Below are 25,109 nucleotides of genomic sequence, written 5' to 3'. Positions count from 1 at the left end.
TGTGTCGACTGATTGATCTGCAGGCCTACCTTGGAGTTCTCCATCACACTCTCGATGCAGTCGAAGTAGGAGAGGTCGCTGACCGGCTCGTTGGGATTGTCCAGCATTCCTCTTACAGCCTGTGAGATGAGATGAATGCCAAATGAGAGATTTAGTAGAAATGTCCTAAACTCATCATCATCATTGTCCCCGTTTGGTCACAAGGTTGTAAAGTTGTGTTTACCTCCAACTCTCTCAAGGCGTTGTCACACTCATTCTGGCCAGGAGCCTGCTGTGTACACAGTGTGATCAGCTGGTTAATGCTGTCAGTCACTGCTCTGGAACAAACAACAGAGAAACAAAATATTTAATGAATAAATCACACCTTAGTCATTGATGGTGTATGGTACGCATGTAATGGAGGCTTTGATATGTGTGTATTTACTGGAGGTTTTTCGGCATTAATAATGAATCCTGTATTTGCATCCTTGTATACATCTGTGTGCCTGTTGTGGTGTGTGCAGGCGTATACAGTTCATCAGCACATGTTTAATATTCCTCGTGTAATAGAGAACATTCCATCAACGTATTAATCAGGCTGCATCTTAAACATTTTAAAAAAGGGACTATCTAGCAGTATTAAAGAAATATTAGAAACAAAACCATAAAAACCTTGCAGCAGCAGCTAGCAGGTTCTTGGCATTTGCTGCTGCAGGGTCTACAGACAGACTTTTAGCGGCCAACAGCAGCTTGCTAGAAGCCATCGAGATGTTCTTCAGGTTACCAATCACCTGCACCTGGTCGTCCTTTTTCTGAAATGACACATAACACAATCACACACAAGAATCTGAAATCCGACTGTGTCCACATCTGAATGGTAATTTGTAAACTGATATGCATTTAAAAAATATTCTCAACCAACAAAACCGACCTGGGTGTGGCCAGCCATCTCTATACCAGCATCCAGGAACTCATCAAAGTCTTCGCTGAACTTTCCGGAGGCCACCGCCAGCTGGCTGCTGGAGCCTCTGGAGGCGTGGACCACGTCGCCTGCCGACTGGTTCAGCTCTGCTGCCGTTTGGTTCAGCCCGCTCTGGGCCTCCTGGAAGGACTTGGAAACCGGGGGGATCTGAAGGGAGGACATGGAGAAGGAGATCATGATGCAAGAAGGTAAGTCAACAACCACAATGCCAGTTAATTGTAAACTGTGGATAATCTATTGAGTCAATTTCACTTTCATCTTGTATGTGCAGTTATCCTGGGACATTCCTCATGGATCTTTTTGTTACGGGGCATTTAAAAAGGCACACATGATGCTGATTTTGCCAGTAGAGGTCTGGTGAGTCACAGACCCAACTCACAGTTTCAATCAGCAGCTTCTTGCTGGCCTCCCCGATGCTCTTGAGAGCCATGTCCACATCCTTCTGGCCCGGCAGACAGTTGACACAGTTATTCAGGGAATGAGACACAGCCTTGGCCACCTGGAACACACAGCAGGACCACAGTGGACTTGTTAGGAGGGTTTTATTTAAACACAGACACAAAGAAATTCAAATGAGAGAGAACATGGCAGAATAATTTGTATCACCAACACATCACAAACTAGGTTGTCACATCACACAGGCCCAAACAGAAGCACATGAAACATGAAAGGGACCTTAGTGAAGCAAAGAAAACCTTCTTAACCTCATTTTATATTGCAATTTCAAATTGAAAAGTACTCTAACAAGTATTCCATCCATCGTCCGCCGCTTATCCTGTATTCAGGGTCTCGGAGAGGCTGGAGCAGGGCTGACAACTCTAACAAGTATTATAAAAGATAAAAAAGTATTTTTTTAAGATAGAAAGAAAAAAGAAAAGAAATACAACCTAATTTGTGTTTTTTCCTGCATTGCTAGAAACATAACAATTTTGTGGAGAAAACATGAGGGCAAGATGTAAATAATTAAGGTACTTGGCCTATAAATGTGCCACCAGGTTTCTTGTAGAAGTCCCTTGCTACATTTGACAGGTGTTCACTTTCATGTATCCCTGAGCAGATTGTGTCATTCATCTGGCTCAGAAGAAAATATTAATTATACTGAGCAAAGATAGAAGCTATATTGGGCAAAAGAGATGACTTTCCTTTCAAGTTAATTTGGACGCTTGTTTGAACTTCTTACAAAAAGGAACAGATTCTACTTACTCACCTTTAAAAGTCACATTACTTCCATGGAAAACAGAGAATTCAATGAGTTGTATGAAAATTCTTAGCATCATCTTTCTTTTAAAGTCCAAATTCAGACGCATCATGTTTGATGTGTCTTGAACTAAAAATGTAACTGTAATAATAAAACATTCATGTACATGATGAGAAAAATATGAAATGTCCTCAAATTAACTGGAATGGAGGGTGGAGAAGATGAGGAACTGAAGAATCGCAGTGATATAAGATGGTGTTAATGCAGCGGTGTGACAGAAAGATGAAGGACTGAGCCTTCCAGCCTGCAGCATCAACAGTCACCCATCGTGTTAAATAGGACAGACGTGAAGAAAAGACTATCCCCAGCTGAACCGTCTCACCTGCGCCAGCCTCTGTTGACTCTCAGCGTCTCCTTGGGAAATCAGTGCCTGCTTGGCCTCGTGAATGAGAAGCGCAGAGCCCTCCATAACGTCACGGGCTGAGTCCAGCATGGCAGCGGCAGCCTGCGGGTCTGTGGTGGAGGCAGCGACGCCACGGGCCGCCTGGGCCAGCGTTCTCAGGGCCTGAGCCGTCTCCCTGGCTGCTATACCTACACACAGCACCAGAGGTAACAGAGAGTACAGATTATTATCAAAAACGTATGTCGGGGGCCTTATGGATCTTTTTATGTCAAGATAATGTCACCGTCATGTACTCATTTTAAAATTCTAAGGCCTGCCAGCCTGTTTGCAAAGAAAGTATTTCCTCAGGTTTTCCACAGGCAGGAACCGGCAACAAATGTCCCATGAGAAATTGGACATCTCATTTTCAACAAATCAGTTGGATGGGATAAACCAAATTAATGAATGAAGGCATGTTATATGGAGCAGTTAATAAGATGACTTAAGGAAAGTAAAGCAGGTTCCAGGCCATAGGAGCATTTCAGGTTCTATGGAAACAATGTGCTGTATTTCAATCAAGTACACATAATGAAAAGTGTGTGGAAAACCCATTTTTACAAACAAGTTCCAGGTTAGTATATTAAAAAGCCCCTTGTCCGACTGCATCATACTATTTAGAGCACTATGTGACATCAGGAATATATAGAACAAATATGAACAGATTTCTAATTGTATAATTCCACAGTCATGTGAAAAAGAGAAAGAGGCTAGCTAAATGTTTCTGGCAGTGAACGCACATTTAGTCCATAGAAGAATAAGACCTTAGGAATCAATGCTCATGGTGGCTGTTGAGATTGTGCATGTTCACAGCAAAAGATGGACAAGACAAAAGAGTCAAGAGATACGTTGATTCAAAAAGTGAAAAGCGGGTGAAGTTGCATCAGCAGTACCAACCTGTGAAGTGTTCGTTTCCTTGTGCAGCACAGGTTAGCAGCTGAGCCATGGAGGACCCCACTGACTTTGAGGTGCTGCCCAGATCCTGAGCACACTTCTCCAACTAAAGCAGAATGAACGGGGGCAATTAGACAGCAGCTTTATATCTAACTAAATATGAGAGGACCCTGCTTCCGGTATGTTGGGTTTGGAAAAACGAATCCTGAGTGAATCTTACAGGTCTAGAAAAAACCCCATCTCTTACTGATTCTCCAGGAAGTGGTTTCAGTTGGGCATTAACAGCAGCCAGCATGGCATCTTGCAGCTCACTTCTCAGGGTCTGAATGGCTGTGAGTGCAGAGTCGATCTCCATGGGGCCGCAGGCTTCATGAGCCTAGAAAAATAAAGGACATCTCAATAAAGGACAATCACAATTCACACAGTTACATGGCTTATAACTTATGTTTCACATTTGTAAGTAGTAATAATAATAATAATATAATAATATAATCAAATATATATTTTTTGTCAGTTTCAGCTCATTTTAAACTCAAGACAAACAAACAAACATACTTGAGAAAGGTGCATTCAACTTGTTACATGTCACTTTTGTGCAGTTTACACTTCTGCAAAATCTGACGTGGACTAAGCAGTAAATACACGCGCCGTGATTTAAACCATGTTTAGTGGACATAGTGTCTTTCCAGAATGATGTCACTCTATTAGGTTTATCTTCGCATGTAAAATGCAGACGTCCTGCGTGCGCTGCCACATATGTGAGTGCCTCTGTGTTTTCTGTGCTCTACCTTCTGTGCAGACGTCCTCAGCTCAGCCAGGCAGGTGGCCAGGTTCTTGGCACACTGACCCAGTTGCATGGCTGCAGCCTGATCGGTCACCGTGGGAACGGATGACTTGGCTGAGGTCACCATCTTACTACCGGGCTGCAGAGTGGAAAAGAAAAAAGTAGAAAAATAAGAATTATATTTCCCTTCGAGCAACTACTATGGAAAACTATACGTTGTTCTTGGCAACAGCAAGAACATTTTCAACCTGAGCGATGTGGAAATAAAGTTTTTACAATCTACCCTCCAGCAAAGCTGAGAAACGTTATATTTTGTGTGTGTGTGTGTGTGTGTGTGTGTGTGTGTGTGTGTGTGTGTGTGTGTGTGTGTTGTGTGTGTGTGTGTGCGCACTGCACCTGTAAGAAGTTCTGGCTGGCAATGATGAGTGCTAGTTGTGCACTGAGGTCCTCTGGTTTGGCCTGACTGCCGCGCACCCCCTGGACCAGCTGTGGGATGTGGTCCGCCACTGCCTGAGCACAAAAATAAAATACTGTGAAGTACACATTTTAAATACTTCATAAAATAGGAACAATGGACCAAACCAGGAAGTAAATGGCACCCGACTGCCAGCATCCTCACCTTGCAGCTCTGCACCAGCTGCTGGTGAGCAGCAGTGTTCTTGTTGGACGCGGCAGCATTCTGAGCAGCAGCGATGGTCTGTGTGGCTGCAGCAGCAGCTTGCTTGGCAGCATTCTGAGGAATATAAAAGACTCATAAAAGATATCCGCATGTTTGATATGGTTCAACAGTAGCTCTCTGCCTGTCTCTGTATCAGTCTCTCCTGCATTTAAAGCAAAGACTTCTTAGGTCACATGTGGGCTTTTGAATCTGGATGTTCATAATAATCTCCTGTCGAGTTTATGAAAAGGACAAGGAACCTCTTAGGCATTTAAAGTGTGTAGCAAGTGCTTAAACCTGTTAATGCGTTTAATATTTTAGCCTGAAGACAAATTGAAGCTATGAGTCAAATAACCCTGAGGCTCCTTTCGATCCATTTTGAGGAAAACTCACTATTTTTCCTATTTCAGAACCGCATAAAAGAAATTACAACGAAGCTGAATCCATCAAGAAATGCTGACATTTAATGTTGAAAGACATGCTGCTGACATCAACATCCATCACTTGCCGATCGTGCCATGTGATGCCTCCACTTACTGATAGACAGTCACGTTTCCTAAAATCTGGGCTTTGTCCTAAAATCTTTAGAGACGGTGGTATTTAGGATTGGTCTCGGTGTTAACATAATGTTTTATTGCAAGTACTTTCACATTCCTCTTCGTGAAGGAGCTATTTCTCTTGGGACAAAGTATGTTAAAGGTTAAGCCGGCATCACTGACCTCCAGTCTGTTAATCAGCTTCTTCTTAATGGCATTCTGAGCAGCAGCGTTGGTGGCCACACGCAGCCCCTCTGCAGCCTCCCTCAGTCTCTGCTGCTGGTCCTCATTCTCTGGGTACGCCGCCGCACCCTGTGAACACACACAACACACAACACACAACACACACACACAGATCAGCAAATACACGACGACAGGTGAGCAGGGTAGGAAAACAGCCGGTGTATGGGTTAGCATTATCATTCCTAAATGAACATGTTGAGCCATGCGAGTCATTTTAGAGCATCTAATCAGTGGTCACTCAAACCACTGCACTAAAACTCAACTGCAGCTTCATCCCTTCTTCATTCAAGGCCAAGTGTCAAGAGATGCTATTTATTCATATTAGCAAGCAGCTCCATTTGTTTTCCGTTTATGAGTCCAGCGGTGCAAGTTTACTAGGTTCAGCAGAGACTGATAAACACCTCTGTGTCTCCTGCTGTCTGAGAGACAGCTTATGAATGCAGCTACTATAATGCACAGAGAGATGAGTGTGTGTGTGCTACTTAAAACCAGTGTCATTAAGGAAATGTTGAACCCCTCACAGGGCTCCAGACTGCGACCAAATGGTCGCATTTTGCGACTTAAATCTGTGACAGTGCGAGTAAATTTTTAATCTACTCGCGCATGCGCGACCAGTAAATTTGCTGTTTTTTTTTTTTTTTTGCTGACAAACTTACAGCCCACTAGTTGGCGGTAATGCAAAAATGAGCTGGTTTGCCAACCGACATTAACTCCAAAAGAAGAAGAAAGGAGACGGCTGGCCAATGTGCGTGAGAGCGGGGGGGCGAATGACCACTGTGATAGGCTAATATGTGAAAAGAGGCGGTTCTTTGGGGTTATCGCGCGAATCCACAGATTTCACATACCGGCATCAAAACAATGGACAATGGCGGCGAAGCGGACTATCAGCTCGTACTTTCTACCCAGTTGTGTTAAACATAATGGGCCCTAGTTTCGTAGACCAGGCGCAGTGAGCTTTCAGTGCACCTGCGCCGCGCCGACGGGGTGTGTCCGCCTGGACTTTGCAAGTTTCGTGCACCGCGCAGGCTCGCGCAGGCACACCTCCCGTCTCGCCCACCGGCGCAAGTGGGAAAGAGGGAGGAGAAGAAGGCGTGAGTGGGAGACGAGGAGGAGACGAGGCGTGGACTGGGATTAATACAGCCGATTCAGATCTTCACCAATCAAATGAGCTCCTCTCCTCTCCTTTAATGCGTTAGGGGAGGTTCAGTGCAAGTTCCGTCACTTGACAACCCGATGACAGAAGCAGCGCCGCCGCTGTGCGTGCGTATCATAATAATAACAATGCCCATATTATAAAAAACAGGAGAGAGAGAGAGGGAGATGTTTTGGTCCGAGAGGCTGAGTTGCCGTTACGCGTGCCATCCGCCTTTGATCTGACGTCAGATGTGACGGGACAATCTATATAGATATACATTCATGTGTTGATTCAATTAGTTGCATTAAATAGTGTTTGTTGTGATTATTTATTGCATTTAAATGTGCCTGGAACTGTGGAAACCTGCCTGTGAGGTCTCGGTGATGTGTACGCACTGCGCGCAGTCAGCCAAACTTCCACTCCGCCAGCTGTGATTCGCATTGAATGAATGGACTTTATTTACGCCTTGCGCCGAAAGTAGACCAGGTTGGAGCTGGCGAGCTTTCAGCGCAGTCTCGGCGAGGCTTTTTGCCACGAAACTTCCGCTACGCCAAGCTGAATCTGTGACGCCTCCCCCTGCTGCGCCGCCACACCCATCTTGGCGCAGGCGATCCACCAAACTGCCAAACTGACCGTGCGCAAGGCTGCGCGGGTCGAAACTTGCATTGCGCCGGCTCCGCCACCCTGCGCCGCCCTGCGCTGCGCCACGAAACTAGGGCCCAATGTTCCGGAGGACACAAACGTCGAGAATGAGTCCGACTCAGACTGTGAGGAGACGGTCGTGGCGAAAAACGCCTGTTTAACTGGTTAATGTTGTTAAAACTGTTGCACAATAAAATATGAATTTATAAGATTGTAGTTTCTGCATTTATTGTCAAAGCATTTATCAGTAATACAGTGAAAATTATAGGAAAACTTTGCAAGTCGATTTCGGTGTGCGCTCCTAAATTTTCTGCTTGCGCCCCTAAAATTTTAAGTTAGGGGCCACTGTGCTCCTAGTGAAAAATGTTAGTCTGGAGCCCTGCCTCAGAGTCACCACAGACATAGATATCACTATGAATAAGGCACACAGATGTCAAATGCTTCAAGACAGTAATTGCACCTGTATCGGTCTGTTGGCAACTGCTGAAACCATGTAAAATTGAACAGCTCATTTGCATAACAACAACAAAAAAAGTGCTGCTTTCCAGAGGAAGTGACAAGATATGAAATGCGAGAGAATTCATAATGGGGAACTAGCCTTTAAAATACAATACATGTCAAATAAGTGTCTCGCTAAAACAAATCATAACCGGACATGGGCTTTATCAAAAGAGCATAAACACAGTCAGCTGTAAAACATAAAGTCCAAAAACTCCAACTGCAGTGCACACTCAATCAATCAGTTACCATGGCAACGGCCGGGTGAAGTGTCAGCCTCCACCGACACAGATAAATGTACATCTGCGGCGGCGGAAAGTCTGGCATCAAACTCGACCATCAAACCAGCTGGAGGGCGTCATTTAATTTCCATGGTGGAAGTGGAGAGTTATTAATATCAGTGTGCGATTCGGCAGACAGATAATGAGAGTGATACAGAGAGACGGCAGATAAATAGTTTGGACGGAGGAAAAGGAGTCCTCCAGCAGCCCAGGAAGAGAGAGAGAGTTTGAGCTCTTAATCACGTTATGCTGGAAACTCGAGGGGAACTTTAAACGCTGCATGGATTGAAATATTTTAACCCTGTAATTTAGTTTTTAGATTTTATTTATTTTATGCTCAGATGTCTTCATAGGCTAATTTCTGGCCATTGCTGTTTAAAACCATAATTCCAAAAACATTGCTATTAATTCAAAGGTTTGGCAGCTTCAAGTGGCCTTTGGTATGCTCTATGGCAAATAATGCAAAGCCCAAATATGTGTTGACCCATTCCTGACATCCTGCAGCTGCTACATAGAGTAAATCATTGAAAATAAAAACACATTTCTCAGTAATACCTAAGATCTTTGTATTCAGACAAATCTAATTAGAAAAGAAAAAAAAAATATCTGCAAACCCATAAAATCAATCATTTGTCAATATTTGAAAACGCTTGAAAAAATCTATCATTAAATCCTTTTCACCAACACACCTTGGAAATCAGGCGTTTCAAAATTAAAGATCTGCCCACGTCCTATTTTCTTTATTAAAAAAAGTTTTAAAAGGTTACCTTTGCCGTCATTGTAAAGGTCACCCTAAGAAATGTCACTTCACTAATTAAAACTTTTTTAATTTCACCCAAAATATTTCTTTCGGTGGAATGTTTTGGACTAAACCCATTTTCAAAGCAGCTCTTTAGTTAAGCAAACATAATAAATTAATTTAATATAATATGCTCTGTGTCTCACATGTTGCTTACCTTTGCTGCCTCCACCATCCTCGCAGTGGCGTCAGCAAGCAATTTAGCCGCTGCCAGCAGCTTCTTAGAATTGTCCACGTCCACCTCGGCCTCAGCGTCCGACCTCATGGCATTCACCAGGTCTGAGGTGGCCTGGGCCAGCACCCGAGCCTGACGAACCATCTCTCCTAAAACCAGATTCCAGAGGATAGAGGGAGTTTAGAGGCGAGTGGGAGGAGAGATATGACAAAATTAGATTAATGGATGAGTCATACTAATAAGAGACTGAGCGTATTAACACCGCAATGTGTTCATTTAACCGCATCGCTCTATCAATTTGATGAAAATCCTCCTGGGTTCATAGGACAAAAAAAAAAAAACTAACATCTTAATTTCTTTAACCTCTTGCAATAATAATCGCACTATGCTTGATGACTGTTTTCATGCATGATGGGTATAACGATGCAATGCTGGCAAATCCTAGTGGAGCAAATAAATATTCAACACCATCTCATTTTGTATCTGAAATTCAAGGCTTTCTTCTTAAAATGACAGTACGTTGACTCATGTTGTGACTGTTAACAGTGAGCTGCTTAGTACATATTGAGGCACATTGGATGTTTAAATATAATGCATCGGAGGAAAATGAAATAAAGAATCACCACTGTACATCAGATCTGGTGACCACACAAACTTTTTGGCAATAATTCAATGCATCAGCTAATCTGCCAATCTACCCGACACATATGACATCGGTTCAAAGGTGCGGTTTGCCATCTAGCTGCATGTTTTAAGGCCTCAGCAGAGCAAAGAGCAATTCTACTTGTCTATCATGCTGGTCCATTCGGGCTAAGCTGACTGCCGGCCCTGGAAATTCTCTGGGAATCTTTTGTATCCATCTGTCGTTCTCTGCTGTCACTTGCTAACATCACTGTCAGCTTTTCTTTGTGGCCTCAGCGGGGCTGACAGCCGTCCACTCGCAACCGCCATCATGCCAGTCTCTCTGAGGAGAAAATGGGATGAAGCACGGACCGATACAAAGGAAGGCATCTGCTCAGAGAGCAGGAACTTTAGAGATGCGGGAAGCAACTTTTGAAGTTGACATTATGCTGTATTTAGTTGATGCGCTTTATCATCACTTAAATTTGGCATTTGGCTAAGAAAGAGCAAAACTGAATTTTAACGTGAATGGAGCCCGAAAAAAAGCATGACGGGAGAATGGTTTGGGCATCAAGTGTTTGCTTGACAGGTGTGGTACGTTTTGGTCACCAGTATGACTGAATTAAATCCAATATAAGTATATTTGTTGTGTTCACAACTTTTGTTTATAGTTTCTTGAACCAAGTACCAAGTGCTTAAACCACCGATGCGTTTTACATTTTTTTAAATTCAGTTAACGGGCAAATAATTAACTGTTCCTCGGTGCCGTACATAATTATTTAATCTAAAACAATTTAATAACGGCTGGATGCAGATGCTTCGTTTTCTTAGATTTTCATCTCCAAACAACATCCTCACCTGCGTCTCCCATGGAGCTGAAGATGCTCTCAGTGACGGTCATGATGGTGTCTGTGGCCTGGTCGTAGCGGCCGATAGGCTCTCCCCTCGAAGTGTACTGTCTAACATGCTGCAGGAGATCTCCCAGGGCCTGACTCACCACGCTGGCAGCTGCACTCACCTACAACACAGGAGATGCACATCATCACGGTTGGTGCTGTGTTAAGCTGCATTATTCCCTGCTTCTTATTCCATCTGGGGGGGGGGGGGTCTTTATTGCTCCTTAACACGGGTGTTAGGACACAAACTGAATATCATAAATAATATAAATGAATAAATAAATGGTTTAAATGGGGGAAAATAGGCTTGAGAATTATTATTCTGTGAAACAAATGAACTCATTTGCTAATTAATTTTTTCTGGGTAAAACTTTCGAGAAAAAACAAGAAATGATGCATGGAACGAGTTCAGTGCCCCATTGGTCAAAACATGAAATCAAGCCGACCTGTTTGAGGAGCTCGCCATCTTCTGTGGCTGAGAGGCAGGCCTGGACGCAGCTTTCCACCGAGCGATCAACCAGCTTTCCGGCTTCGATTAACTGCTCCTGGCAAACAGGCGAACTGATGGTGGGACTCACCACCTACAACAACGAGGGGAAAAGTGTTACAAATAAAATGGTGAAGTAGGAAAGGACATAAAAGGTCCCAAAGTAAAAAAAATAAATAAATCTCTTCCATCTCTAAGAGAAAAACAATGATATCCCATGGTGCAAAGGTTAATGTGAGAAATCAAACATTTTTCTCTAGTCTAAATGGTAAAAAAGAAAAAGAGGTAATCTCCATCTAACTTCCCTTATGTGACTCAAACATACACAGCAAATGTATTTTAAATGAGAGTAAATCCCACTGCTATAACAGTTTTTACATCATTAAATCATTCTCACAGAGAACAGAGGAAACAGAGAAAGGAGAGGAAAATAACAATTGGAAAAGGATTCAGCAGATGGTTGTCATGACATTACCATGCAGAGTGGCGAGGATCTGTTATCTGGTAACAGCAACTACTCTGATTGGGAGCCGGGAGGGCATTTAAACTAATTAGATGCACGTGGATTGTACAATTAAAGGCATTCAAACACGATGCGGGCACAGGATATGTAATGGTGCCTTGGTGCACCCTGATATATTCACTCTGCAAACATATCGTTTTAAACTCGAGATAAATAGGATGTTATTTAAGTCTATTTACCAAATCTCACTGCACAGTCTACTGATGAGAAGATAAAACAGCAAATGGGGAGTTATCATCATCCAAAAAGATTTAACAATGGCTTCCCAAGTGATGCCACTGCCAGCGTAATATAGAAATCTCAGAATGTGCACTTCCACAATATCCATTGAATTTACTTTTTAGGGAATTGGGCCGATATAACACAATTATTTAGTACAATGAGTCAAGCATATTCTTGTACCTTGGCACATGCCACCAGCTGAGAGGTGGACAGGGCGCACTGGGTGGCAGCAGCGATGACCCGGTTCTGGAGCACGGTGTCCTCGGCGACCTGGGCCACGTTCTTGGCCTTCAGCACCATCATGGCTGCAGCATTGGCCACTGCCTTGGCCAGATTCATCAGGATGTCCTACAACAATGGATGGCAAAGATGGAAAACTAAAACAAGCATCATATAACTGCACTATGTCCTATAATGTTTGGCTCATAAACAGATGACAAATATTGTGAATAATGCAGATAAAGGTTAAAGAAATATGAATCATAGTGCTGTGTCATAGGGTTGTGTCGGGGGGATGAGAGGAGTTGGGGGAACTTTTCACAGAAATAGAACATTTAACTGCATCTCATTACATTTTTAACGGGAAAAGCAATGGTGTTTGCTAATTCTACATTACATCATTGACTCCAATCTCATTAACCCTTAAAGACCCACTATTTTTTATAAGGTAGAAAAAGAAGGTGATAGCAGCTCAACAGTAGATGGCACATAGACGTGGTATACATCATCTGAAAGCTAGGAAACTAGATTAATTTAAGAGGCAGCTCAGCAGTGTGTGTATCAATTAAAATAAATTGTGAAAGTGGGTGCCTGGTCGATGTTCTGTGTGGAGTTTGCAAGTCCTCACTGTTTCAGTGTGGGTTCTCTGGCTTCCTTCCACAGTCCAAAGACTTCAGTCCAAATGCTCTAGAGGTTAATTGAAATCTCTGTATTTGCAAATGTGAGCCTGAATGGTTGTCTGTCTCAATGTGACAGCACTGTGATAGTCTGGCAACCTGGGATGGGCTTATCACAAAGTGGGCATGGCTGTAAATGGGGAATCACGGGTCGGGTACCCATAGCAACTCATGCATTCAGATGCAGGTTTTCTCTTGCCAAAATTTAGCCAAACATTAGAAAAAAAAAAAAAAAAAAAAAAACTACACACATCTACTCACCGCACATATGTACAACTCATCATTAGTAAATACTTTAAAATACTGTCCAGTGCATGTGAAGGACAGGCCGTAAGAAAAGTAGTGGTGATTTGATCTATGTACAAGCTTCAGCAAACATTCTATTACAATAATAATCGTGATTCAGCCAAGTATGAGCTACATGAAAGAAAAACTTAAAATAGGAACAGATTCCCTCCATATTGCCTTGGTTACCATGTGTTTTTGATAAACTGACTTTTTTTCAGAATACTGAGTGCGGTGATGATAATGAATGGACAGGCTGCAGCGTTACCTGGAACCTCTCGTCGGTTTCGCTCTCTCCAATCTGGCGCAGAAGGTCTCCGCTGGCCTGGCCGATGCTGCCTGCTGCTGTCAGCACAGTCTGTCTGGGCTACACACACACACACACACACACACACACACACACACACACAAAGCCATCATCAAAACCATGTGAAACTGCATTCTGATGCCGGGTTGGAAACTGCATCATCATGCTTCTTGAGGTATGGCTTCTAAGTAACCTGCATATGGCACATTAATTACCATGCTAGTTATTCAAACACAAAGAAATATACCATATTGCAACACTAGAACAAAGTGAACTCTATCAAACAGCCCACATCTCTTTGTCTAACTAGCCTACAGGCTTATTATCCACCGTTATCTTCCCAACTGCATGCATAATGCAAGTGTATCAAGTCCCGAATCAAGACAGACCTGTGCATTATGCAGATTACCAGCCAACGACTGTATAGTACATTAACTTCTGAATGATACTTCTGCAACAACACAGCAAGAAACTTTTTTAATAGACCTCAGTGAGACCATTACAGTCCTGCGACCCACTAGACCTCAGTGAGAACATTACAGTTCTGCGACACGAGTAGATGGAGTCGACATTAAGTTCTGTTTCCATAAAGGCATAAATTGCCTTCCACTCACTTAGCTTCAGTCTCACTTTTTTTTTTCTTTTTTTTTTTCTTTTTTTTATTAAGACCATCCTGGACAATTCAGTTAGCTGAAGCCGGCCAGCAGCAGCAGGATGTTAATATTATTAGGTGCAGTTTGGAGGAGCAGGGCTGACACTGTGTTATTAAGAGGTTGTACATTGTCTCGGCGGAGCTGCTCCATGAAAAATGTAATTAACTTTTCAAGTCGTCATTTTGGATAACAGAAAAAGTTTCCATGGAATCTGGTATTTCAAGGGACCCAAAAGTCAGGATTCACTTGCACATATTATTCTCTATTTCTCTCTATTTTAATCTTCCGTCTCTATCAATGTCCCCTCCTTCATTTGGTTTGGACTCAATATGGGTTTTGTCTTGCTTTCACAATTCAGAATCGAGACTCATATCTCCCATTCTGTCTTTCAGACTGAGTTTGGAATGTTGGGCTTAGGAGGGGAAGGACAGGAAGAAAATCCTAAATGGCTGTTTCTAGAGGCAAAATAAAGATAAACAAAAATTGAAAAGGTTTTGACAAGACGTGGAATGATTATCTCGGGGTTTGTGGGTTCCCTTGCTCACCTCTCCAGAAGCCGGCTCCACGGCCTTCAACAGGTCAGACACAGCTCCTGCGAGTGTTCTGGCAGCCTTCATCAGGTCATTACCTCCTCCCACGTCGTCCTCCATCAGAGCGGCCAGCAGCTTCACACCCTTTGACATTTCTGTCAGGTTGGAGGAGATGGTGGTGATGGCGCAGCCCACGGCGGTGTAGTCTGTGTCAGTCGGATCGCCTGAGTACGGGGAGGGAGGACAGAATAATAAGAGCCATAAGATAAATAGTCCTAGAGAAGTGAATAAAATAAAGCTTTTCCCAAACAGAGACAAATGCGACTGCTCTCCAGTAAGTCTTTTTAAGATTCCCCACTCTCGCCCAACCATTCAGCCACGAGGCAAAAATATTTGTCTTTAACTGAGATTAGAGATAACATAAAGACATTAGTCCTTTTTAGCAATGAGCGGACAAAGGACACCTTCACTAGCCCATAGTCACCAAATAACAGCAGGATATGGGAACTATTATTATTATAATGATGTTAATGATTGGAGAGTAAATGGAAGAAAGATAGCACCACTAAAATGTATTATTATTTTATAAAACATTGTGTATGTCTTGAAACTTTCACTGGTTTCATTAAGCATTCCTGAAAGTCTTCTAAAATAATCCCATAACAGCTATGCAGGGATATATAATGTAACCTTGCTTTACATTAAACACATTTACATTTATTTTTTCAGTGATTCGTGAAATCCAAGCCTTGCTAGAAGACAAACAGAACACAATCTGCTGAGTCATGCCGACGCCACTGACCAGCTGTGAGGTTGACGACAGAGGCTGTTCCTGCAGTGATGGCGTCGACCTGGGAGTGGATCTCGTGTTTGGACTCATCCATCTTGTTCTGGATCCACACCTTGGATGCCTAGGTGCACAAAGGGAGATCGCACCCAAAGGTCATTACTTTGTGTGCATAAAATGCACCTAAACCTATGATTTTGTACAAGTATTTGACAGTACCATGTCCTGTCCCAGTGGCGGCAGGTTGTCGACCTCTCCAAGGTCAATCTGGGCTTTCTGCACAGCTTGCATACTGGTGTTGATGGTTCCCATCAGAGCCTGCTGCGCTGAACTCTACACACGTAAGGAATATAAAGAAGTTAAATTCTCAGAAAATGCAGCCTAGAAGGATTTTTCAAGAAGCCTTACTGAGGGAAGATGATTGCCCACTTGTGAATCTATTTGTTAGCATGTGTAGGAACCAGCCACGAGGAGGGAAAAAAGGATGATGACACACCTGTATGAAGTGTAAAGCACTACAGACTAGAGAAGCACTATATAAATGCAGGTCCATTTATCTTTTATGAGTGGCGTACACCTTTAACAGGACTCCAACAGTGAATTAAAACGACACTAGCATCATACTGAGAGAGCGTTTTGCTGTTCTTACAAGCGGTGGCATGTGTCCACGATGCATCTGACCCATTGTGATCTGCTGTTGAGCCGATGGCATGGTGCCCATGCTGAGCGACTCTGTTCCAATGGAGCCGGAGCGGATCACCCCTGGCAGCGCCACCGAGCCATGCTCCACCCGGCCCACACGGTTGAACTGCTGCTGAAGGATGGTCGACCTGCAGGCACACGGACGGGAGCTCAGTGAGACATCTAGATATGTTGAGGGATAATCGCTTGTCTTCAAAACACTGGGTTTTTCCCTGACACCTTAGTTTGTAGTTCCCTTCATCCTAAAGCCCGTCCAAAGCAAAGTAATCTGCTAGGAGTAATTGAATACATTACAATTTATCGGTATGGGTTGGCTTACCTGACATTTAGTTACCACTCTCTGTCTTTGTAGGACTATTGGCAGTCATATTTTTTTTTGCTTTTTAATGTTGAATTGAATACAGACCTGGTTCTCTTTAATGTCTTTTCTGAGCCTGACATCCCAGACCTCCTTTCCACCAAAAAAACAACAACAATTCTCTCTGCGCTGCCTCATTTCAATGACACCCATCTGTTTATTTCCCCTCCCACCTTTGCACCATGCATGAGAGTAAATCACATTTCAAAGTAAAGAAACTATCTCGTTGTTGTATATCTCTAGTTTTACATGGCCAGGGAAGACCATTGTTTCTTAATAGCCAAACAAACAAACTAAAAACAGACCAAATACAAACACATCATACACGAGGAGCCACATGTGCAGAGGACAAAACACTGCAAAATACATCTCTACTGTATCAGAGACAAGCTCAAAGAGCATAAAGAATGTAAAGATGGGAGGAAAAGGTCATTTAAATCAAGACAAAAAGAGAGCATATTTCTAGTTCTTTCCAGTTTCTATTTTTGGGAGTGTGTCCACAGGAGAGATTTAACAACAAGCAATGTGGTTGTGTTCGTTTGTGACAGGGGGCCGCTAATACAAAGCACACAGACACTGCAGAGTCTTCTAGAAAACAAAGCTTTGGTTTGTTTTTCCTCAGATGAGGTCTTCCAGACTTTGACTTGCTATGTGTTTGCAGCATTAAATACTTTTGCCTTTGGACCTGCAGACAAGCCCAAATAAAAAGAAAAAAATATATATAAAGAAATGCAATAACAATTGCAGCAAATACACTCTCAGTTTGAAGCAGGAAAGCAATATCAATTGAGGGTAGACAGGAAAACGCACCGAGAGTCCACTGTGGATAAATGAGGTAATACACATCTAATCAGGAAATGCTCACAATACCCTTTGCTCATCCAGTGCAGCAAAATGTCCTCACATCATGATTATCTCTCAGGATAAAGTCCAGTTTAGGAGGTGTTCGTGTGGTGGAATGAGCTCTTGGAAGATGGATGTGTGAGCTGTGAGCTGTGGTCGGGGGTGGTGGTGGAAAGGAAATTGAAAAAGCGCCCAGTCTGATATTGTGTTTTGATAGAATATGCAATAACTTTATGTGCCGCTATTGAGCTCATGGACAAACCATCATCTTACCTTAGTTTATTCTGGACTATAACACAATCATGTACTGCAGAGAACGGAATGATATGGTAACTACTGTAAAGATTCAACTATGCAACTACAAGTTTGTTGTCCGGTCGCTTTATTTCCATTTTCTTGCTACTGTAAAGCTTTCTCTATGCAAGTAGTTTTTCTACACTATTTTTGAAGTTATTAATAGAACTATTTAAAATAAAAACTCTCTGTAGCTGTACATGGGCACAGTGTTGCTTTGAGCTACATGCTAGCAGATGCATGCTAACAGGCTTACAACAACATGACATTAATGCTGATGTTTATTATCTCAGTTTAGCATGTTAGCATGGTCAAATTCGCTGGTTAGCACTAAACACAAGGTCACACACCAAAACTTTGGACAAAATGAGTTCTATCAGATCATTCCTTGTAGAAAACAAGTGTTTGTACCATATTAATAGCAATCCAGATGTTGAGTCCACGACTCATGTCCACTGTGCCGTGCTGCTTGCATGGCTGGAAAAGTCGAAACACTTCTACTTATTAAAGTTATAATAAACTAATTGACATACTTTTTCGGGGATACAGATTCCTCAAGCATGGTCGACTCCTCATCGCCTTCCAATCCAAATCGGTCCTTGCTTTGCTTCTGCAGCAGAGAGAAAAACACACTAAATATTAGTTTCAAAAGGTGCCCACAGTGATTTCATAAAAGCAGGCCTGACCTGAGGCCATCTTAAATGTCAAATTTAGTGCAACATTAAAAAAACAACCTGGACACAGATTGCTCTCACATTGGCAGATTTAATTCTATTCGTAGGCATCGGATACACCAGCTAAAAGGTCATTTAATCTAGAATGTTATATGAAATAAACCAGAAGAAATAAAACAGGCTTGTGCTGCCCTTGGAAGGTGTGCAGAGATATATTTCCACTATTTTGAAGGCATTAGGTTGAAGCAACTACATATTTGTGTCAACTTTCTTATCTGAGGAAAGAAAGAATGGGAGACCCAAATATGCATGCAGGGGAATAACCATGAGGTTTTTCCAGTACTTGTACTCATAACAAATGAGCAACAGCTGTCCTGTACCGCTTTTTATTTAACTGCAACTGTACAACAAAGAAGCCTGAGCACATCAAGCATCAACAGATCGGTGACTTTATCGATTCATTATGACTCATCGGCGTCTCCAGAGAGAAATGTCTCACCTTTTTGAGGATGATGTCGATGTAACCGGCAATGAGCTGAGAGATCTGTTCACCTTCAGTGGTCTGCACCGAGTAATAGCTCTCCTGGTACTCCCCAAAGTCCTGGACACACACACACACACACACACACACACACACACACACACACACACACACACACACACACACACACACACACACACACACACACACACACACACACACACACACACACACACACACACACACACACACACACACACACACACACACACACACACACACACACACACACACACACACACACACACATTCTAAACTGGACTGTAGAGAAAGTAACCACTGCAGTGCTTGTGCTGTACGCAGGCTGAGGATTTACTGTGAGGATTAAAGTGAATCCATGAAGGGGAGAACTCCTCCTGTGACTCCTTCAACATGTAAACGACAAATCACATCCATTTGGAATCCCAGTGTCACAAAAAAAAAAAACAGCCTAAACCACAAAACACTCTGCTGAATTAACAGCAGGACAGAGAGAGTGTTTAAGTTAATAGAGGCGGTGCATATAGCAGATCTGCAAGATTAAATCCAGGTTGCTCATTGACTTTTGGGTGCAGACACAAAGCAGGGATATTGACAGGGAAGACAAAAGAGGCTGTTCAATAACTGAAGTGCGCGAGGGAATGAAAGGACGGGCACACTGAGCACTACAGTGACTGTTTTATGGCCACTGCAGAGAATACTTGGGTTTACTGTGAGCCTGACATTATTATTTAGGGATATAGGACTCAGTGTGGATGGAAATTCATAAAAGAACAGCTGAGAGATCAAAGTCAAGAAATTCTTGTGAAGAAAATATTCAGAACTGGAGCCTCTGTGATGAATCCTGGTGCAAGACCCGATCGGTGTCCACTCATGTGTTGTAGGTCTATGTTTGTCTTACCAGGGTGAAGCTCTTGGGAGATGCCGCCCACCTCTTCACAGTGGTGAGGGGCCACTCCTGAACCACGTCTTTGGTCTTCTCCTCCACTCTCATCACGGACTCTTTGGTGATGCCCAGGAGCCGCGGCACCAGCTTGTTCTTGCTCTTCATCTTCTCCTGCAGAAACATTTACGTTAATTAATACTTCCAAACTTTAAAAAAAAATCTCTCACGGTTACATCATTTTGCAGTCATTGTTGAATGACTGACACATCCTCTGGCGATGGCTGAAGACGCAGAGATAAAAATAAAAGTGCTATTAAGTGACAACATTAAACAGGTGTCAGTCTACAATCTGGAGCTTTGGTTAGAATAAATGTGACAGTTTCTCTTAGACAGTCAGGCAGCAGTTAGTTCATTTCACAATTTTATCAGTGCTGGATTTGAGTTTTAGATCATAGCGGTCTGAGATTATTAAAAAGCAAAGCACTGCAATAAAGCAATACACTTGTACACAAGTGAGTTGTCATTTTGCTTTTCTGTCAGTTGGAAGAGATCTGCATCTGTTTGTTGCATCATTTGTGCACTTCCGTCAAACCAAACAGTTTCACAAGGACAAGAATTAACTTGACGATAAAATAAAGTTGACTGTATTTATTTTCTCCATTTTTTTAAAGAAACTTTACGTTTACACACATATACTTTGCATTTCATTATTTATTATAATCCTCACTCTCACAAAATCCTGCACAGCCTGCACTCCCCCACCCTCTCTGGCAATGGCCTACAGACAGACAGAGAGAGTATTGCTACTACTAGTACTGTACTGGTGCATTAGCCCTCACAACCAGGCCTGCAGTAGAAGTAGGACCATCATTACCCAACACAGTGCTACAAGTACTCTCAGTGTGACTGCTGGCGACCACGCAGTGCTCCTTTACATCCACTAGTTTCAACTGAAGCTTTGTGTGTTTGAATGTCTGCTGGTCTCATCGAGTCTGTATTTATAACTGCAACACGCATTATCTCCAATTTCCATGATCTTGTGTATGCAAGGACATTTGTGCAAAATGCTTAAATCTTATTGGGCCACATTGCATGAATATAAGTAGAATGAATAAAACCAACAAGACACCAGCCCCCACGATGACAAACAATTTTAAATGTCAATTTGATTGGCTTCAGTGAACAATTCAGTTTTATACTATGCAGCCTGCTGAGAGTATTACTTGAATAAAAGGCATTTAGAGAAAAGGACAGATCAACAGTTCAAACAACAGAATTCAAATTCATTGGGTTGCAGCTTGAAACTCTAATTCTGCTGTCACTCCCATCTGCCAAGCTGAGAAATCTTCTGTCTTACCAGTTTAAAAAAATAAATAAATAAATAACTTTTCCCACTCAGTAATTAAAGCGTTGTGTCTTAGTCATGTCTTTATCTGCCTGTCAAAAACTCTCAAGCTCCCTCTTTATTCACTAAGCCTCTAATGTCATACTCCAGTCGCTCGCTGAGCCGACAGAACTTCTTTCCCTTTCCCATGCATGGACAGAGAAAGCGTTTCTGCAGTCCATGAGCAGATGGACAGACCTTGATGGGCTGTGACGTGAGGGCAAAGAGGTGAGTTGTGTAAAAGTCCTGGAGGGCCTGTAAACCCTCTGGGGCCTCCAGAGGTTATGGGTTAGGGACTATAGTCTGCATTTTTTTTCAGGGTTATTTTTCAGATGTTTCTGCTCCACTGGATTACACTCGAAGGATGACAGAAGCAACAAAAGGTGAGCAGATAAAATGTCAAACTGATCAAGAGGAACACAGATCCAAGGGCAGTTTAAGATGCTTAAAAGAGAATAAAAAGCGAGGACTCGTGAAGACTGGAACGTGGGAGCTACTGCAAATGATGATTTGATGAGGTGAGCTCCAACCTCGTAGAGTGTTTGTGTTTTTCTTTTTTTTTTTTTTAAGATAAAGCTCTCCCTGTATCCCCTGGTGCTGAAAGCTACTGATGAAAAGCCAGGAACTGTCTGGCAGAGAGTCAGCAACACAAGTGATTTTCCCCAAAGTAATTACCAAAAATGATGTCATTTTCTACTAGAGCTCAGCAATGAAGTCACACCAGGTTGCAATTGGAGAGCAATGTATCGATGCAGCTAAAGAAGTTTCCCATGACTTTGAGCAGGATGTCCTCTTTGTGACAAATTGTGTGTGTGGTGTGTGTGTGTGTGTGTGTGTGTGTGTGTGTGTGTGTGTGTGTGTGTGTGCGTGCGTGAGGGGGAGGGGGGGTGGTGGGGGCTTGCTGGCTGTTGGATCCCAGGTCCTTCCACTTCCTCCACTTGCTCTGAGATAATCTTTATTGGCACACACTCTGGCTGCAAAGACATTTGGTCGGCCTCCAGGAGTACCCTGAGCTCCCTTTCGAAAGGGTTGAACAATTTGACGTTTTCCAATAATTAAAACAATTTTACTTCATTAAGAAAAATCTCAAAAAACATTATGTATCATAACAATGTATATAACAAAATAAAATATTTTTGGATATCTAAAATGTGCCCTCCTGATCTGATTTGAGCAGGACATATTCCCTCTTGGTTCGAATGATATGAGAAGCTTTGAAAGTCCAGGTGGACACAGATCCTTTCCCCACCCAGCTGGGTTCTCACTACTCTCCCTTTGACCAGCTAAAAGTAAGCACTGATGAAAAGATTTCAGAAGAACAGATTTCAAACTCAGTAGATAAAAGGCTCAGAATTACTTTCAACCAATTGGAAAAAATCTGCTTCCCTCTAATAATCAATTTAAACCAAAAAAGGCTTCAGGCTAGCTTTTAGATTTTCTTTTCAGTGAATAACAATGTGCAGTTGTATTTCATTCAAATGGTGTATTTTTGTGAAGTTTTACAATTTACCTTGACCAGGAAGAAGGAGACGCCGTATGTCCGTAGAGACCGCGCCAGTTTGACGTATTTTACTTTTGCTTCGATCTCCGTCATTTCTCCACAGTCTTTGTGGTCCTGCAGTTTGGATTATACATGTACTCAATACTCGGTAACATTCGGTGCACAATTGTCAAATGTGTTAAATGTAAAGCAAACAACGTGACCACACCTGGAATATTTTCTTCTCAGCTCCTCTCTGCTTGATGTATTCTTTGGGTAGAAACTCCTTCAGGCTGAGAAAGAAACAGAACACAGAAGAGGATTCAGGATTAAAACACAAAAATAAATTTCATAAACTCCTGAAGCTTTCATGAAAGGTTGAATTTTAGTCTGCTTTATTCAAATCAAACAATTTCTAGATCTAACATTTTGCAAATATGGAGTAATGACAATTCTTTAAAATCCCCAATTATTCAATATGGATTGACACTCTTCTTCCCCTGAGAAATCTTCTTGTGGGATCGATACTTACTCTAAGAATCCAGGTTTGTGTTTATGCTCTATGTGAGGCCCAAACTGGATCTGGGCCTGAATGCCTCCAAACTCGCAGGCCTTGTCAAATGATACGGGGTGAGAACCGTTTAGGATGTCATCTCGAGCCTGTAAGACAAAAAAAAAGGTTTAAAAAAAAACTTGAACTGAGAAATCCTTATCACTTCAAATCTAGAATCTGTTATCCTGTAATCCTTATTAAGATTGTTAAAAAAAAAAAAAAGAAGCACACAATTCTTTAATATTTATCCAACAGCTACCCGTCACTGCATATTTTGGTAACTACGCATCACCATTAGGTGATGATGGAAAAATGGATGGAATGGTATCTCCTGGTATGCAGTTACATTCTCCTCTGCTGCTAAATATGTTTGAGTGAGGGTCGGACCTGCACATAAAGCAGATTGAGTTGGACGGGGTCTCGGGAGTCCACGTTCTGGTCCGAGTAGAAGAACTTGCGTCTGAGCAGGAGGGTCTCGTTCTCGTCCACCCCCTGCTCCCTGAACGTCCTGCTGTGGTCCAGCCAGTTCACTGACAACACAAAATACACCCACAGGGATCAGATTCTAAAGAAATCTAGATATGAATATCAGTTTAATATCAACGTAAATCCCTATAGTTCAAATGCATGTCTACTAAACTCACAGTCATCGTCTGTGTGTAGTTTGGCTTTCAGCTTCTCCATCTTTCTCTCATCTCGCAGCAGCGTCCTGTCCTTCTTCAGTGTACCCATCCCATCCTCCTTCTTCTCCTCCATGGTCTCCTGGATCAGAGAGTACTCTTCGTAGTTTGTGATGCCTGGAATAAAAACAGATTATTTTTGTAATAAATAATCTCCAATATTTCGCCAGAGTCCAGTTGGATAAACTATTTATTTAACAGGATTTTCTTATCAGTCCTCCGTGTGTTAAATTCACTTTAGTACGTGTTTGCAAAAGCTCAAAATGTGTTCACATTCTGTTTATCATCCAGTGATGAATCTGCATCCTTTAGTTTTCATAGACAAGGTTGGGAAATACTTTTAACACTTAATTTTAATAGGTCTTTAAAGACCAAAATAAACCATTAAAAATGTATTAAACCTATAACAGCACACTTCAAAAGCATCGAGAAAAGGGCCAAAAAAACCAAAACAACCATGTACCTATTCTACTGCATATAGTCACAAGCAGCTCCCCAACTGTTTTGGAGTCGTCCACCATGATGGTTTTAACGGCCCCGTCCAACATTTTGATTTTCTGGGGCCTCTGCTTCTTCTTGTATTCAAGGATGTCCTGTTCAAAGACAAAAGGTAGAGAGGGGAGAAAAGAGTCGAGAGGGGAAAAGGAGAGAGGAATGCAGGAATTCAATGTAAGCCAGAGAGAAATGGAAAGAGACAGAGGCTGAGAAAGTCCCCGCTGAGAAAATGATCAAATGCATCCAGGTTTGCATGGAGAGGGGTAAAGAATATAGGCCAGAAAACCTAATTTAACGGCTGCCTATCACAGCCTGCTGCTTCCCTCCAATCACAACCATGCGCAGAGATTTGGTTCACAATAATTGGTCACAGTCATGCCTGCTACCTGGGTCGCCTTTGGTGGATTTGAAGAAGAGAAACCATTTAGAGCTGCAAAAAAAACAAACCCACGGATGTACTGAGAGGCGACGAACTAGAGTCGCTCAGGCGTTTGGCAGCAGAGTTCAAATACTGGCAGAGGATCTACAGCTGGCTGGAGCACTTCTTTAAAGTCACTTCTGAAAGCATCCTTTGATGTTCCTCTTCTTTTTTTTCTTCTTGATTTTCAATTCCATCCTGTGCTTTTATTCTCTATTTCTGCTTCAGGGGCATGCATTATATTGTACACTGTATTTGATCCCTGTTGTTATTGATGGATTTATTAAGTATTTTTAAATAAATTAAATGTGAGAAAGATCATCACATTGTGCTATACCTCAGTTAGAAGACACCTCAAATTATGTATCAAGC

General features: G+C 42.4%; 1 protein-coding gene across 2 annotated transcripts in view; it reads right to left on the bottom strand.

Annotated features, from left to right (window-relative positions):
- The window catches only part of LOC311008281 (talin-2), an 83,539-nt gene that overhangs the window by 16,517 nt on the left and 41,913 nt on the right, over nt 1-25,109 (bottom strand). For both annotated transcript variants that reach the window (XM_084001811.1, XM_084001812.1), the window contains exons 5-34: nt 24,288-24,417; nt 23,789-23,941; nt 23,532-23,674; nt 23,124-23,251; nt 22,821-22,884; nt 22,622-22,726; nt 19,743-19,898; nt 18,821-18,922; nt 18,181-18,257; nt 16,100-16,280; nt 15,670-15,783; nt 15,466-15,574; nt 14,679-14,887; nt 13,442-13,540; nt 12,173-12,340; nt 11,207-11,341; nt 10,723-10,882; nt 9,226-9,392; nt 5,654-5,782; nt 4,896-5,009; nt 4,673-4,786; nt 4,281-4,415; nt 3,740-3,868; nt 3,496-3,598; nt 2,542-2,750; nt 1,341-1,460; nt 911-1,108; nt 652-791; nt 224-317; nt 30-119 (exon numbers count right to left, since the gene is read on the bottom strand). In XM_084001811.1, coding sequence (XP_083857937.1) covers nt 30-119; nt 224-317; nt 652-791; nt 911-1,108; nt 1,341-1,460; nt 2,542-2,750; nt 3,496-3,598; nt 3,740-3,868; nt 4,281-4,415; nt 4,673-4,786; nt 4,896-5,009; nt 5,654-5,782; nt 9,226-9,392; nt 10,723-10,882; nt 11,207-11,341; nt 12,173-12,340; nt 13,442-13,540; nt 14,679-14,887; nt 15,466-15,574; nt 15,670-15,783; nt 16,100-16,280; nt 18,181-18,257; nt 18,821-18,922; nt 19,743-19,898; nt 22,622-22,726; nt 22,821-22,884; nt 23,124-23,251; nt 23,532-23,674; nt 23,789-23,941; nt 24,288-24,417 — 3,975 coding nt within the window. The remainder of the gene's footprint in view (nt 1-29; nt 120-223; nt 318-651; nt 792-910; nt 1,109-1,340; nt 1,461-2,541; nt 2,751-3,495; nt 3,599-3,739; nt 3,869-4,280; nt 4,416-4,672; nt 4,787-4,895; nt 5,010-5,653; nt 5,783-9,225; nt 9,393-10,722; nt 10,883-11,206; nt 11,342-12,172; nt 12,341-13,441; nt 13,541-14,678; nt 14,888-15,465; nt 15,575-15,669; nt 15,784-16,099; nt 16,281-18,180; nt 18,258-18,820; nt 18,923-19,742; nt 19,899-22,621; nt 22,727-22,820; nt 22,885-23,123; nt 23,252-23,531; nt 23,675-23,788; nt 23,942-24,287; nt 24,418-25,109) is intronic.

Source organism: Eutrigla gurnardus (genome assembly GCF_963514095.1).
Source record: "Eutrigla gurnardus genome assembly, chromosome: 1".
Lineage (NCBI taxonomy): Eukaryota > Metazoa > Chordata > Actinopteri > Perciformes > Triglidae > Eutrigla > Eutrigla gurnardus.
Note: the sequence above shows the minus strand (reverse complement) of the source record. Positions and strands in the feature narration are given on the sequence as shown.